At 38.5% G+C, this 15,031-nt stretch overlaps 1 protein-coding gene across 5 annotated transcripts in view; it reads right to left on the bottom strand.

Moving 5' to 3' along the window:
- The window catches only part of pnt (ETS transcription factor pointed), a 116,809-nt gene that overhangs the window by 14,688 nt on the left and 87,090 nt on the right, over nucleotides 1–15,031 (bottom strand). For 4 of the 5 annotated variants that reach the window (XM_018515600.1, XM_018515599.1, XM_018515602.1 and 1 more), the window contains one exon: nucleotides 12,518–12,781. The exons of the other annotated variant lie outside the window; for it this stretch is intronic. In XM_018515600.1, coding sequence (XP_018371102.1) covers nucleotides 12,518–12,781 — 264 coding nt within the window. The remainder of the gene's footprint in view (nucleotides 1–12,517; nucleotides 12,782–15,031) is intronic. 5 annotated transcript variants of the gene reach the window in all.

Raw genomic sequence — 15,031 nt, 5'->3', positions numbered from 1 at the left:
TTCTTCGTAATTAGTATAATATATAACCCTGTTAGTAGATAATCAAATGATTTTTTTCGTACACTTTAGACGCGTAATTGAAATCTGCGATTAAATGTGTAAATGACGTATCAGTTTTAGAAATAGATTCATATATAAATCTTGTCATCGTTCAATATTTTAAAATCAATGTTATATTTTCTTCACAAAGTATCTTGTTGCGATGTTGTTCGTCGCCCAAAATCCGTGATTAAATACATTCCGCTAAATACTCTTACGCCGACTTGAAAATCTTGGGAGTCAAAGTCCGCAAGGTATCTACCTGGCGTGTGGGTGGTCGCGTCCAAGGAGACCGGCGGCACCACGCTGGTATTGCTGCGAGCGATCGCGTGCTGTTGGCAATGTTGATGCGGATGATGGCCGGTGAGAGGCTCCGCCTCCTGGTACGCGGGATAATCGGCGTAGAACGGTTCGTGGCCTGTCATCAGCGTGTCCAGCATCTGGAGCACCATTTCCGAAGACGCAACGGCGTTAACGTTGCCGCTGCCGCTGCTGCTGCTTCTGCTGTTGCTGCCGCTGCCGCTGCCGGTCGTTAACGCGCTGATGTCGCCGCTGTTCGCGTACGCGTCGACTATTATGCCCGGCGCCTGCCCCGAAGGCCGCGACGTCCCGACGCTCACGACGCCCGCCGTGACGTCGCCTTCGATTGTCCTGCGCGACGACGACGTTGGTCACTCCTCGACGACGACGACGAGCGCGCGAGCATCCGGATTATTCCGCCTGCGGTTTTATGACACGCCGTTTACACCGTCCACCAGGACGTTGCACATGATAGCACGACGTTGTTACACAGTCGTCGCAATCACGACGACGACGACGACGACGGCGGTCTTCCTCGCGGTCGTATGATTTCTTGCTGTACTCCACTCGTGGGCGGCATAGACTCTCCGAAGCGGCGTGTGGCGCGTCGACGAGAATCTTTGGCGGGGAAACGAGAGACTTCGATGATGGATGGACAATCTCTTTTTTTCTCTCTCTCTCTATCTCTCTCTCTGCGATGTTACTTCAGAAGGAAAAACTCGAATTCTCTCTCGCGTGGGGAATTTTGCCGCTTAGCTGTGGAACGACGCAACAGGTGTCTCTCCAAACGGCCGCATTGGTTCTCTCTCCTTTTTCGTTGACTCAGCTGCACGCAGCTGAGTTTAGTAGTCCTCAGGTATCCCACCTTCGCTCACGACGCTCGGTTCCTCAATCGGAACAAAGTCGTATTCTCCGATTAACAGTTCATAGTTCCACAATTAGCTTTAATTTTCAAAATGTCCTCCTAATTATACACCACGCTCGGTTCTCCACTGACAGACCCCGAGATTGATATCCTCCCAGATAATTCCCTCAATCATTCACCACGTTCAGATCCGCTCACAGAACTGAGTTTGGTTTTCCAGGTATTCCTCACTGATTACTAATTATTCACTGCATTCAGTTCCACAATCAAGATCAAATTAAATTCCCTAGCTGTATCCCCACGTTCTATTCTACGAACTGATTTGAAACTCTTTCAATTAAAAAGGTATCCTTCAATCACCCACTGCGCGCGTACAGTTTCCCACGAGGAGACTCAGGACGAATCTCTCGAGAGTATCCTTCGAGCAACGATTCACAATCGCGAATTCGCTTTCGCGAGTGCTCCTCAATCGGCTTTCCCGCGATTCGCGAATCCAGTGACGGTCTTCAATGGCGAGGTATCACCGTCGTAAAATTACGCCTCGTCATTTCGGAACGGACGCCGAACGGGGTCGGCATCGACGTCGACGTCGAGCAGACGCGGTCGCAGGAGATCGGTCTCTCTTGGGTGCAACTCCTCGCGCGCAAGTCGCACTCCTCCACTTGACGCGAGCGCGCGTGTCACTGTGACGAAGCGCCGCGCCGTTTCCGCTCTACGGTGCTCCGTGGCCCCGTCCCTACCGCTCCGCGTCTCTCACGTCCCTTTCATCCTCCATCGCATTTTCCTCCCCCTCTGCCCGCGGGGTCCCACAGCCACAGGCTCTACCGTCTAGCACGGCTATCTCGGTGTCGCATTGGTGCCGCACGATGGTGGTGGAAGGTGGGAGTTCACGAGCCTGCCGAGTGGGGCTGCTCTGTTGAGTGGAGGGGCACGAGATAGAAAACCTGGCCGCTTGCTCAAGGGGGTGGACAAGGGGGAGACCGGGGGCTGCGAGGGGCGGAGGGGGGAGGCGATCACAGCGAGAGGAAGGGAGATCGCAAAACGCCCCCTCGAAGCTTCAACCACCTGCTGCCACCGTTGCCGTCATCATCATCGTCGTCGTCGTCGTCGTCATCGCGTTGCCGGTATTCCGTCGTATTACGTTTGTATTCGACACTTATTCCTTTCATTCACTCGGATTTCGCAATCGCCGATTGATGGACGACATCTAATTCGCAATCTTCGATTTTTTACTTAAATAAGGAAAACGCGGTTCTCATGTCACTTAACTTGAATTTTGATAGATGTATCATGTTTTGAAAAATTTTAAGCTATTCACGTATCATTTGCCATAACAATATGATACAACTCAAAAACTCTGTCATTCTTGAGTCATGGTTGCAGAAAAAGAGCAAAAAAAGAGAGCATATTTTTATTCCTCTATAATTAATTATTACATCAAAATTGTATTTTAAAATTAATATTACAAAATTTTTTAATGACTCAAAATAATCAATTTATTTTTCAAAAGATTGTTTTTAGTTGTTTTCTGCAAATAAACGATGTATACAAAATTTATTTGTTCATTGATTATATCTTTTATTTAAAATCCTTTTTTATTACAAAGTGAACATAAAATTACTTATTATTTACATTCATAGAAAAAGATTTCGAACCTAATGCAATAATTCTTCGATCATAAAATACGATCGACAATCATATTTATTGTTAATAGAGAAATATTTTATTCTTAAAGAGAAATTCTTAAATTTAGAAGAAAATATCTTAAACATCGGTTTCTCGTGTCAAATATTACGGCATCATCGTGTAGGTTTCAACGCGAGAAGTTAATCTTATTTAATTTAAAGATGAAAAACTAGAAATATTGATCTAATCTTGGTATTGTTTTACTATCAACTGCATAAGTTACGATAAGATTAAATATATTTCTGATAACAAACAAAAATATTTTTGTTTCTTATCAGAGATCTTTTCTGAGGAGAGGACATGTAAACATTCTTAAACTCTCTTCTGGAAAAATAAAACGAAATAAAAATATAATTTAAGTTACGATAAGATTAAATATATTTCTGATAACAAACAAAAATATTTTTGTTTCTTATCAGAAATCTTTTCTGAGGAGAGGACATGTAAACATTCTTAAACTCTCTTCTGGAAAAGTAAAACGAAATAAAAATATAATAATGAGACTAATATGACAATTTTGTGTTTCGCGGGTTTTCTCCGTGTACTATCAGTATCAGGCTGCTCCTCGCCCTGATGAAGTGGACTGCAAGGTTCACGAAACGTTGGCATTCCAAGAATGGATTTGAACACGGAGAAAACCCGCGAAACACAAGATTGTCATATAGGAAACACCCGTGAAAGCCTCAAGAATGAGACTAATATTACAACGGTAATAATAAAGGAATCAGAAAAACGACAACTTTTATATCACACAGTCCAACTTTTATAACGTATCTCGTTTGTTATTGTCTCATAATAAGAATGATAACATGTGGGCGATTTCGCGATGTGTCGTCGCATAACGAAAAATATTCGTACAAAGCGCTTGTGATAAGCTATCGCAATAAAAGTCTAAAAGAGTCCACATATCCCGTCAATTTGATTATTACGTTCAAATTATCAATTGAAAAACAGCAAATAATAAATTCATAATAAGCTAATAATTGGCCAATTAGTAATGGCATATTAATTTAAATAATGGCGAATGAAATGTAATGCATCTTATTTACATGTACAAAGGTCATCGTGACGTGATTACTATAATATACTTTAATTAATAAAGTGTCGCTACTAAAGCGTGATGTATAATAACATCAGCATCGTTATTCTTCATAATTTTCGTCCATTAAAAGTAATATAAATATAATATATAGATAATATATGTGTATGTATTTTCATAAAAAAAAAATTAATAAAATAATTACCAAACACATATTGTACAATGCACATTTGACATTCTTTAAATGTTCCTTTCCTCTCGGTAAAGCCTTCATTATTATTTACTTTCGTCAAAGAAATTTAAACAGACATTAAAAGACATTGAAAAATATTTATAATTTCTAAAACAAGTAGTGATTTTATAGAATAAAAAAATCTAAGAGAAAAAATATTAATTTTAAAAAGAAAAAACATAAATTTTAACAAATATTTATTTGAATAGTGTGTGCCAACTAAACACATTTACTTAAGTATTTACTTAATAAAAAGAAATAATAATTAAATCCTTGTATTTAGTAAATATTTAATTGGCATTACACAAACAAAAGATTTATTAAAATTTAGCATTTCTTCAGTGTATATATATATAAAATTTTGTATAATGTATTTTCGTTTATTTCCTTTAGTAAACATGAGAGACAAAAGAAACGTTTCGATCGAAACGTTCCAACACCGATTACGCGTATTTTACCATGCCAGATCGTTAGATCGTCTCCGCCGCGCGACGGATAAACGCGTTCAACGCGAGTCGAGAAGGACCTAGCCTATTTTTGAGAGGGGGCTGTGACCGGAGGGGAGGTGGAGGCGCGCAACAGACCGGATGTTGAGAGGCGAGGCAACGGGGGTTTCTCTGTTCGGCGGCGGTCTCGCACGTGATGCAGAGGGGACCGGAAGTGCTCACTCCCCTACGCCTCGTGCCTCTCTCGGGCTCGTATAGCCTCGGCGGCAATAGTAATGGGACTTACGAGGGCCGCACAATAAGAACGCCGCGCGCTTCGTTATTGCTCGCGTTTCGGGCCCATCCGATACTGCGTCGTCTCTATTTTCTATTCCAAGTTGAGGATCTGAGTAATCAATCGTTGAGCGTACTGATAATTGCGCCTCCGCAAATTTCGTCCCGTCTTCCGTGAATCGGCGCAAGATAGTTTCGTTACTGAATTTTTGCTTTAGAAATTAAAAATTTTTTAATATAAATATAGCTAACTTTCAATTGATTCAAATAACTCTTAGTATTTTTAATATCACTTTAAAGAAATATTAGATATTTATCGAGAGGAGAATGTACATTTAATTTGCGGCAATCTTTTTTATTTTAAAATAATATTAAAAATACTAAAACTTGTTTAAATCATTTAAAGATTAACTTTTGAATAAATAAATCTTTTTTGTATATGTGTAAAAATGTTTATATGATATAATTATATATCTAAAGAAAGATATATATGTATATAAACTAATCCTTAAATTAAATTATCGATGTCAACGGGTCTCTAGTAACCAATTCAGTAATAACTCATTTTTTCAAATTAGACTAATCTACATTTAGGTTTAGAAATGTTTACACATTCCAATAGATGTAAGAATTTTAGATATCTTATTATCAACATATTTTCAAAAATATTATTCATGGATACCAAAATGTAAATAAAAAATATATAATTTATTACATCAAAATTGTATATAATATTGAAATAAGAAAGCTTTCATTAAAATATATTTAATATCCGTTAATTCCCATATTTAATCCTTGTTCACGCGAAATCTTAGTAAATCTGCTGCAAAGAGAATCGCTATTATAACGTATATTTTCGACCGAACTAGTCACACAAGACGATCTGGTTTTCTTCTTCACATCTGTGCGATTCTTCCTCTCAATCGAGACACGCTCTCGAAGTGAGCAACAATGCTGTGGTGAAGCGGTTCTGAGGAGGGTGCATTTACGAGTGCATTAAGGGAGGAGTACTCGAGGACATTATAAAACTATCTTGCCGGCCCAGAGTGGTATTGGGGTAGGTCTCCCTCCCTTTCCTTTTACTACCAGTCCTGCCCAGCGACTTCCGGTTGTAACGTGAGCTCCGAATATCGCTCCTGCTTTTTTCTCTCTCCCCTTCTTTCTCCTTCTAGCCCCTGCTCGCTTTTACACTCGTTTCTTGCGTCGCTCCTTTTGTTTACCCCTAACATGATATTTTTTACGTTCATAATTATGCTAAATGTACCAACATGATCAGATATATCTCGATCATTATTTCATTTTATTTATTGTACTTAATACAAATTCCGAAACAGCACGTAAAGCAATATCTACGATGAGTATGAAAAGAAAAAAAAGCAAAAGCCGCAGTGGCGTTACATTTTTCAAGTATTACACTATATTCATACAAATAATTTTATTTTATTTAGGAGATATCAAGAAATAAATCTTGCGTGAGAAGATACATGTACAATATTTCAATCGGAAAAAATGTATGAATAAATAACGAAGACAAAGAATATTCTTCTTTTCTCTCACTTTTCATTCTGCAAATAGAAGTAATAATCAGATAGATTAGAATAAATTATAACCGTTTGCATTGATTAACGACCGTTTGCACGACGATTACTTTCGATACCAGTCTGACTAAAGTGACGTTAAAATTCTTCAAAAAAAATAAATAGAATCTCTGCGGTGTGCGAGACACTTCTACCAGAGAAGGAACGTACTTTTCTATTTCCGGCCGTTGGTATATTTACCTTACGCCGTTCATCACGGCGTATGCGTACGAAAACCTTGACGATAACCACGACGACAACGACGGCGAGGAAGAGGGGGAGGACGATACGCACGAACGGGAAAGAAAGGACGAAAAAAAGAACGTATATACACACGTATGTACGTACGTGCACGCACACGTGCGCGCGTGTGCCACACGGTCGTGTCACGAGTTCTGAATGAGCAAGAGGCTTTGTAGACCCTCGAGGCGGTGTACGAACTATGAATGAACGAGTGAATGAATACAACCTGTGCCAGCTACCCTCCCCCCGCGGGCGCGCCCCTTTATTCCTTTTTCTATTCGTTTCATCCCTACAGGCGAGCTTCTACTTCTAGCCTGCTAAGCACAGTCGCTCTTTCTTTATATATCTTTCTACCCGGGATATCTGCAGCGGCACCGTATGACGCCACTAGTAACACGCGTTCACGCAACACCGTATATTACAGATCCTTCCGCGACGCGAAAGATCGCGGGCTCTCGTTCGCGCCAACTGCCATTCGAAATAACCGCGGTTTTAATACGGTTTTATTACCGCGCCTATTAAGCTCCCCGTAGCTCCATAGTCGCATATTAAAGATACCGGTTTGAGGAAACTAGATGTAATTTGCTCTGCCTCTGACGTTCAGCGTAAAAACGAGAATGAAGTATAAAGAATTAATTCTTACTGTAAGATCTCATGCGTATAAATTTCAAATCGAATGAATGAAATTTCGAGATCTAGGTATCTATTATTTGTATACATAATTGTGTATATATAATTGACTATGATGAATAAGAGAGAATATCTTCTTTGAGAGAAGGTACTCTTGATGTAAAGACTATACGTATCTTTTATTATTAATTACAACAAAACAAAGAAAAAAAATTCAGATTACATCTTTTATTACAAGATTTTTTATGTACAGAAAATATTGAGTGATCAAAATTGCTTGCAAAATACGGTCAAAAGGACATCACGCGGTGGACATGACGGAAAGAAAAGATACAGAAGCGATCGGAATGCCGCGTAATTCATTGGCATTAGTTATAACGCGAGGGTTGCTTAACAAATAATCATTGTATTCGCCGGCGTGACTGACCAATCGCTCCTCTCTTCCATAAACGCTATATCGATGAACGTCACAAATCCTTTTTTGGATACCGCGTGTAAAATCACACGAGTGTCGCTTTCGCGTATGGAGATTCGACCCTCTCTCGGTCTCTTGTCCCCGCGCTCGTTGTCGCTAATTTATGCATAATATGCAAGCTCACATATACGCGTTACGCGTGTTTGTGGATCCGTGCACGTGCGCGCGATACGTGACACGAAGCAATGAATACGCGACAAGCTCGACGCTTGTCTTCATGGATAGCACGCGCTATCATCGTCGATATATCCATAAAATTCAGCCTAAGGACCTACTACCTTCTTTCGTAAATTCAAATGGTGAGAAGGCTACGATCGAATACAATTATTGAACTTATGTCTTATTCTTATAAGTGTTCGACGATATGGTTAAAATGTTACGACAATGTTCTCATACATGGAAAACGATTTCGGTTGAAGATCTAAAATTTTATTGGATATAGCTCCGAAAATAATTTCGTTAGACCATTAAAATAATTTTATTGGAAGCTCAAACTATTATAGAATATCGAAATTTTTTGCAGCATTGCTTATCGTTTTTTAATTTCCAACATAAATATTTCGATGGTTCAATACAATTATTTTCAGACCTATGTATATCCGGTAAAATTTGGAATCTTTCAAAATCGTTCTTTCCTTTGTGAGTTATAATATCCAAGAAAGAAACGCGAATGTAAAATGAAATTTTTTTTGCCCTTGAGAAATGAATTGCAAAAAAAGACATACAATTTCCAACGACTGATATTACTGCTTATTTCAATTTGAAATTGAAATAAGTCTTGAGATATTACAAACGTAACTTAGCACGGTCCAATTAGTGAAGTTGAATATATGAACAACGTCGAAGAATCTCGGAATTTATCTGAATTCTAATAGCACAATTAAAGCTTATATAGTCGACTCAGTTCTAAATAATAGAGCGATACATCAGTTCCAACACGAAGAGGTCGAAAGCGAGGATAAGCGAGAGTCGAACTAGAGACCTCGAAGAGCTGTGATACATAACGTAACAGTGCTTTAGCAAGCAGAAATAATGAGTCTATTATACGGATGTCTGTGTTGGTCGCTTTGTAATGACGACGTCCATAAGACACGTACATACGGTACCAGCCAAGCCGGAGCACTTTGGCATCATACGTACAAATATCAGTCAGAGCTTGCCAAATTCTTTGGTCTGAAAAAAATTTGTCTTTGATATTTTATACGATATCTTGGCATTGGTAGATGCCAAAATATCATGTCAAGTATCCAAGATAGATTTTTTTCGTTCCTTTGACACTTCATTTGCGTCTCAAAAAAATAGCAGGGCGTACATAAAATATGTACATTATTCTTTTAAATTAATTTTATATATTATCGATAAAAAACATATTTATTCGTATGTATAATTTCTTTCGAAAATAAAGGCACACAATTCGAAGCGTTTTTTACTTTCAGACAGGAGCGAATATGGGGCTGCTTTTTTTATCAGATGTAACTGAATAAATTGTTTTTGGGAAATAAAAATTAATTAACGTAATTATAAAAAAATGCCTTCTTCGGTGAGAATTTCCAGCGGCTAATTCAGTCAGTTTTAATGTGGTAGTGGTTTCATTCTGCCTTCCACGTAGATGAGAACGATTGAAATCGGGATGAGGGATATATATGAGCGCATTCATTAACGTCCACGTACACGCGTAGGTATAGGTAAGTGTATGCGTGCGCGTTATATCGAGGTAGACACACGCACGGCATGAGTCGGCGCGGAGCGGGCGAATCGTCTCTATTGTCCGCGGCGGAGCGTGTAGAGGACCCGACTTTCCCTCGTTCACCCACGGTCACTGCTGCAGTGACGTAAGGCCCCTCGGCTAGGGTAATTGTTACCCGTGCGCTACGTACGAAGACTCGCTTTATAATGTTCTCCTCCACTCTCCGCACCGTTCCATTCTATTCCATTCCATCCGTCGTCCTATTGCGCGTGCCTCCGAGTCCGACATCAACGCACTTGCGATTGCAAAGTGGAGTGCACGGATTACGGAACGGCACGCCAGGATTATCTCCCATTGATAAAGACTGCGTTATAGTACGCGAGCAAAATCGTAGTTTCAGCTGCCGCAATTGCGAGTCATCTCTTTAATCTTCTTTTTTGTTTCGTAATGTTCCCTAACAATGAAACGAAAATACATTAAGCCACATGCTTATAAATTCATTTCTTTCGTATATCAGAACTTCTTTACATAATTAATAACTTAAAATTATTATTAATAAATAAAATACATACAATTCTCTCTAAAAATGAATCAGTGCTACACTTATAATTGATGTAATCATCAGTGAATATTTACTGTTTTTCAGTAATAATACACTGATTCACTTTTAGAGATTATGATTTTCTGCAGATTCAATTTGTAGAAATTTTTAAAAATGAATCAGTATATCATTGATGAAAAACAGTAAATATTCACTGATATTACAGTTATAAAGTATAGAGCATTGAATAATATTTACTGTTTTTCAGTAATAATACACTGATTCACTTTTAGAGATTATGATTTTCTGCAGAGTCAATTTGTAGAAATTTTTAAAAATGAATCAGTATATCATTAATGAAAAACAGTAAATATTCACTGATATTACAGTTATAAAGTATAGAGCATTATCGTCAGTGATAATACAATGATTCATTTTTAGAGAGAATTTTATGTAATTTATTTATCAAAAATTTATTAATAATAATTTTAAGTTATTAATTATGTAAAGAAGTTCTGATATACGAAAGGAATTAATCAATGATAATACACTGATTCACTTTTACAGCGTTCATTTATTAAAAATTTGTAACGCGTTTTGTCATCATTTAGAGACTTGAGAAAGTCAATTAAATTGACTACAAATTGTATAAAAAACACATTTTAACATTCTTCCGCATTTTGCGACTTCAATTTGGTAATATTAAATATTAAAATACTCTATTCTAAACGCAATATAGCAAGTACTATTGTAATACGTTAAAATTCAAGCATAATTCATAAAAGCCGCAAACGTTTCGTTAAACGCACATTGAACGTTGCTATTTGGTCTTTCGACAGCAGCACGTTAATCTATTGTGCAAAACGTGCTTGGCGAGAGTTGATTCGTCATGTAATGATGAATTTGATTTTACAATGGATAAGCGCATATGGCGAAAGTAACTCGGTCAAAGCCAGATAAATGATCAAACTTTAATACTTGAACAAAAACTGGGTCACACGCGCTTGTGCAAAAATTCTTCGTGTCATAATGGGCGCAACGGGGAAATTTTTATATGACCATTGCGCCAGCATTAGCGTTGATATTTTCACTCGGCAATTCGTTCTTCCATGCCGCAAAGAAATTAAAACCGGGTTCGTGACCGGTGAATAATACGATTCTTAGTTCGAGCACACGCTAGCGAAATCTGGTCGGCCGCATTGCACAACGTGTTGTACATTTTGTACAATAACAAAATCATTGCGCAATAAACGCTCATCAACTCGGCTTCATTCAACAAAAGTTCTGCAAAACTTGACGCGCCATCCTTCCCAATAATCCTTGCCGTTTCGCGGCCGCGATTGGGAGACGATTGGGAGACGGCGCGCGATTCACGAGATTGTACAAAACTCCTGAATGAATAGAATAGCTCCGCGAGAGAGCTATTCCAGACGATTCCGTAAAAAAAAATGAGAAAAAAAATGAGTTTGAATGTAATGCCGCGGGTAACTTACATCATCTCCGATGTTATCTCCGAACCTATCGTACATGATTGTGGGATAGTTCGTTTGTTATTCAGATATTATGTAGTGGTGTATTCATCAAGAATTCAAGAGTGTGTGAGCCGTAATAAAGAGAATAAGTTTTTCAGGTTCAACAATATTCTCGTGATTACTGCGATATGTGAGGAATATAATGGACAAAACAAAGTGTTACATAAAGGCTGAAGACGCCGACTAATGGGTGGCCTAATAAAAATCTGAGTTTCTCGTTCGGGCTCGAGAAATGGCTCACCCCCCCTCTCACTCTTCGCGCGCTGTAACGAGCCGTATCGTAATCAGCCCTGAGAGAAGTCAGACGTTTGACGATTCGATTTCTAGGCATATACGCGCCGGTGAAATCGCGACCTGTCGCCGACGCGGTAACCCGCGGTACGGCGACGAAGAAATGCTAAATGAGGAACGAACAGTGACGATAATGAGAGGTTTGTGTTTGCAACACGTGCAAACGCACCAACCTGAGAGATGTTATCAGCCGTCCTGACGTAACAATGAGAAACTCCTCCACGCTTTCGTTTGTACTTGCAATCGGGGAAATAAATAAAACGCGCCTTGTCGCGCAATTTAGCGATCCCTTGCATATGCGCGCGAATAATTATCGGTATCGGAAAGGAAAGAGAAGCATCGATGTTGTAGGAAGTGAGGCTCGCAATCATCTGGCACTATCGCCGATGATAACGCTTTTTATGCGCGTGCGGGTTTGTTACAAGGAAATTAATAATGTAGCTTCCTATTTTTTTTTTTTTTAGAGTAATGTCACGTTCGATATTTTGCGACGTAGGGATCCCGCGAGAAGATTTCAAGACCTCAACAGTTTGGGATTGTTCTATAGAAATTTGTTTTCTGTGGAATATTGATGCAAGACGTTGCCTATGGGATTCCTACAAGCCCGAGATAATTGTTCGCGACGAAGGAAGGTGGAGAGGAATAGTAAAAATGGACTTACCATCGTTATGATACTGTCTCGATGGCAGGGACACCGCGCCCGAAGAGGGTTGTATCGGGGGTTGTTGTTGCGTACCGCTCTGAGGAGGACCGGAGGAGTTGGAGGTGGTCGAATTGGCGGGCGTCGGCGGATTTTTATGTTCTGGTGTTGCCACCTGATGGCCGCCACCCTGGTATCCCAAAAAATCACCTAAATCTGGCACGCATACGCTTTCATACAAGTTCGCCGGCACGTTCTCCAGAGAGGCCTTCGCTGCGTCGACATCTAAATGTAAAACGGAGATAAATCCTCAACCGAGCTGCACGTTTTATTCGAGTGCCTTCGCGAGTTAAGTAGTTAGGTTCGCGCCATCTCCGTTTTTATTGTCATCTGGACCCGTCTCGACATTCGCGAATTTTTTTAAGTACTCGTCAACGTTAATAATATGCATTGACTAAAGAAACTGTAGTTATATTTTTGCATTTATTTTGTATAATTAACATAAAAAAAAATTATTATCGTCTTATATAACCGTTTCTCCGATCGCAATGATTATTTTTTACAAGAGTTTATAAGTTGAACGTGCATCAGTAATATATTAATCTCAAATGTTTATTTAATAATATTGCAAAATTAAATTAAATCTGAATAATAATTTTAAAAAATTTAAACACGTTTATCCGAGTGTTGATTGACCCGTTAACTAAACAACATTATTAACGATAAAAAAAAAGGAAAAGAAGCTATATGTATTCTAGTATGCATCGTTCATTATTCACGAGGCATATACGCCTCGTGTACACATAAATGGTCACATATACCTCATGGACAATGAACATGGTTAATCGTAATAATTAAGCCCCTTATCTTCACGTGATAACAGCTATCGCGGCGGCATGTGTGCCCTAGTAGTTTTTCAGCGTGTGTTGATTACGACTGGAATAAAATGTTGCATTTGTTTGTCATTAAGTGATTCCCCGTTAAGTAGATAGTTCCGCGCATCGCGAATCGCAATCGTAATTAACGATCTGGAGTAGCACTATCATCATCGCGACTGTATTGCGAAGGAGACGTTCGCCATTGCCGTGATTCATCGTCAGTGTTTCTACGCTTCTAGGAATTCTCGTGAAACAATCGTCGACTGAAAATGTAAAACGACATACGTGCCATGAATATTTTCTTATTTTTACATTCTGTTATACTTTTTTGCTTTTAATATGCAAATAATCCTTTGCTGTAATCACTCTCTTTGGCATTATGTTTATATGCTGTCGACTATTAATTATTTATGCGAGCAGTAGGGGGAAAAATGGAGATAAACTTTCTGTTAAGAGGAACAATTTATATTATACCGATTTTTCAAATATTAAATAATTTTTATGTTATCAGTACCAAAAATTGATTTATATATTAAAGAAAATTATTTAAAATAAAACTCAAGTTTATTTCGTAAATAAAGATGGCTTAAAAATTGATTCGTAGATCGTGTTATCTGCATTGAAAAATTCGATTTTTTCAAGATTTCTCCAAGCGTTGAAAGAAAAAAAAATAAAAGTTACGTTTTTATCGTTTATAGCAAGATGTAATGTTGAAATGTGCAAAGTGAAGGGTACGCGAATCCGAGAAAGATATTTTCTTTAATCGAATAATTATTTAACCAAAATTAGGCAATGGAAAAATTTGTCGATTAATCCAAGCTTCCATCCGATACGGTATACAAAGGAGATCGATCATTCGTCTCTCGACGATGGCGAAACGCATCGCATTAATGAATTTCACCGTGAATCCGATCGGTATCACCGCGACAGGAAGATACAACTTTTTAGTTTCTACTTTTTTATACAACGCAAGAGCGTTTCCTAACATCCGTTCTCATTCGCGGAATCAAAGCGATTACCCACGTCGTGTCGCGACTGCGAGCGTCGGGTGCACGCTAGGCTTCAGTTAAATTACCGTCGCCTCGGTCAGAGGGATCACGCGGAGCGGCCGACTACATCGTTCACAATCGTAGCACAATAACAAATTGCACGGTTGGAATGTGGAAAGTACGATGACGATGGCGATGATGCTTTTATTTCCTTTCCTTGCCGTTTCTACTGTCCGCAAAATTACGTAGCTATAATGTATCTAATATGCGCAGGTAACAAAACAGAGTACAAATAGAGTAGCTTCAATTATAATTGTAAGAAGGCCTGGCGATTCATCAAAAATTAATTTTAGAATTTAGTTTAATTTCGATATAATTTTAATAGAATTTAATTTAATATTAGAATTTAAATTTAAATTTTTTTAATTTTAATTATTTTTTAATTTATCGATAATTTCCGGCAAATCCTACATTAATATTTATTTATAAAATTTACATCTTATTAATTAATATAAAATCCGTTTTGTTATTAGAATGTGTAAATTATTCTTTATTAATAAGAAATTATGTTACAATGACGAACTTAACGTTAAGAATTCTACTTATTTACGCGCTCTCTTTCGATACGAAAGAGAAAAAGATTATGTATTCGAGACGAATCTCGAGTT

The sequence above is a fragment of the Trachymyrmex cornetzi genome, unplaced genomic scaffold (genome assembly GCF_001594075.2).
Source record: "Trachymyrmex cornetzi isolate Tcor2-1 unplaced genomic scaffold, Tcor1.1 scaffold579, whole genome shotgun sequence".
In the NCBI taxonomy this organism is placed as follows: Eukaryota; Metazoa; Arthropoda; class Insecta; order Hymenoptera; family Formicidae; genus Trachymyrmex; species Trachymyrmex cornetzi.
Note: the sequence above shows the minus strand (reverse complement) of the source record. Positions and strands in the feature narration are given on the sequence as shown.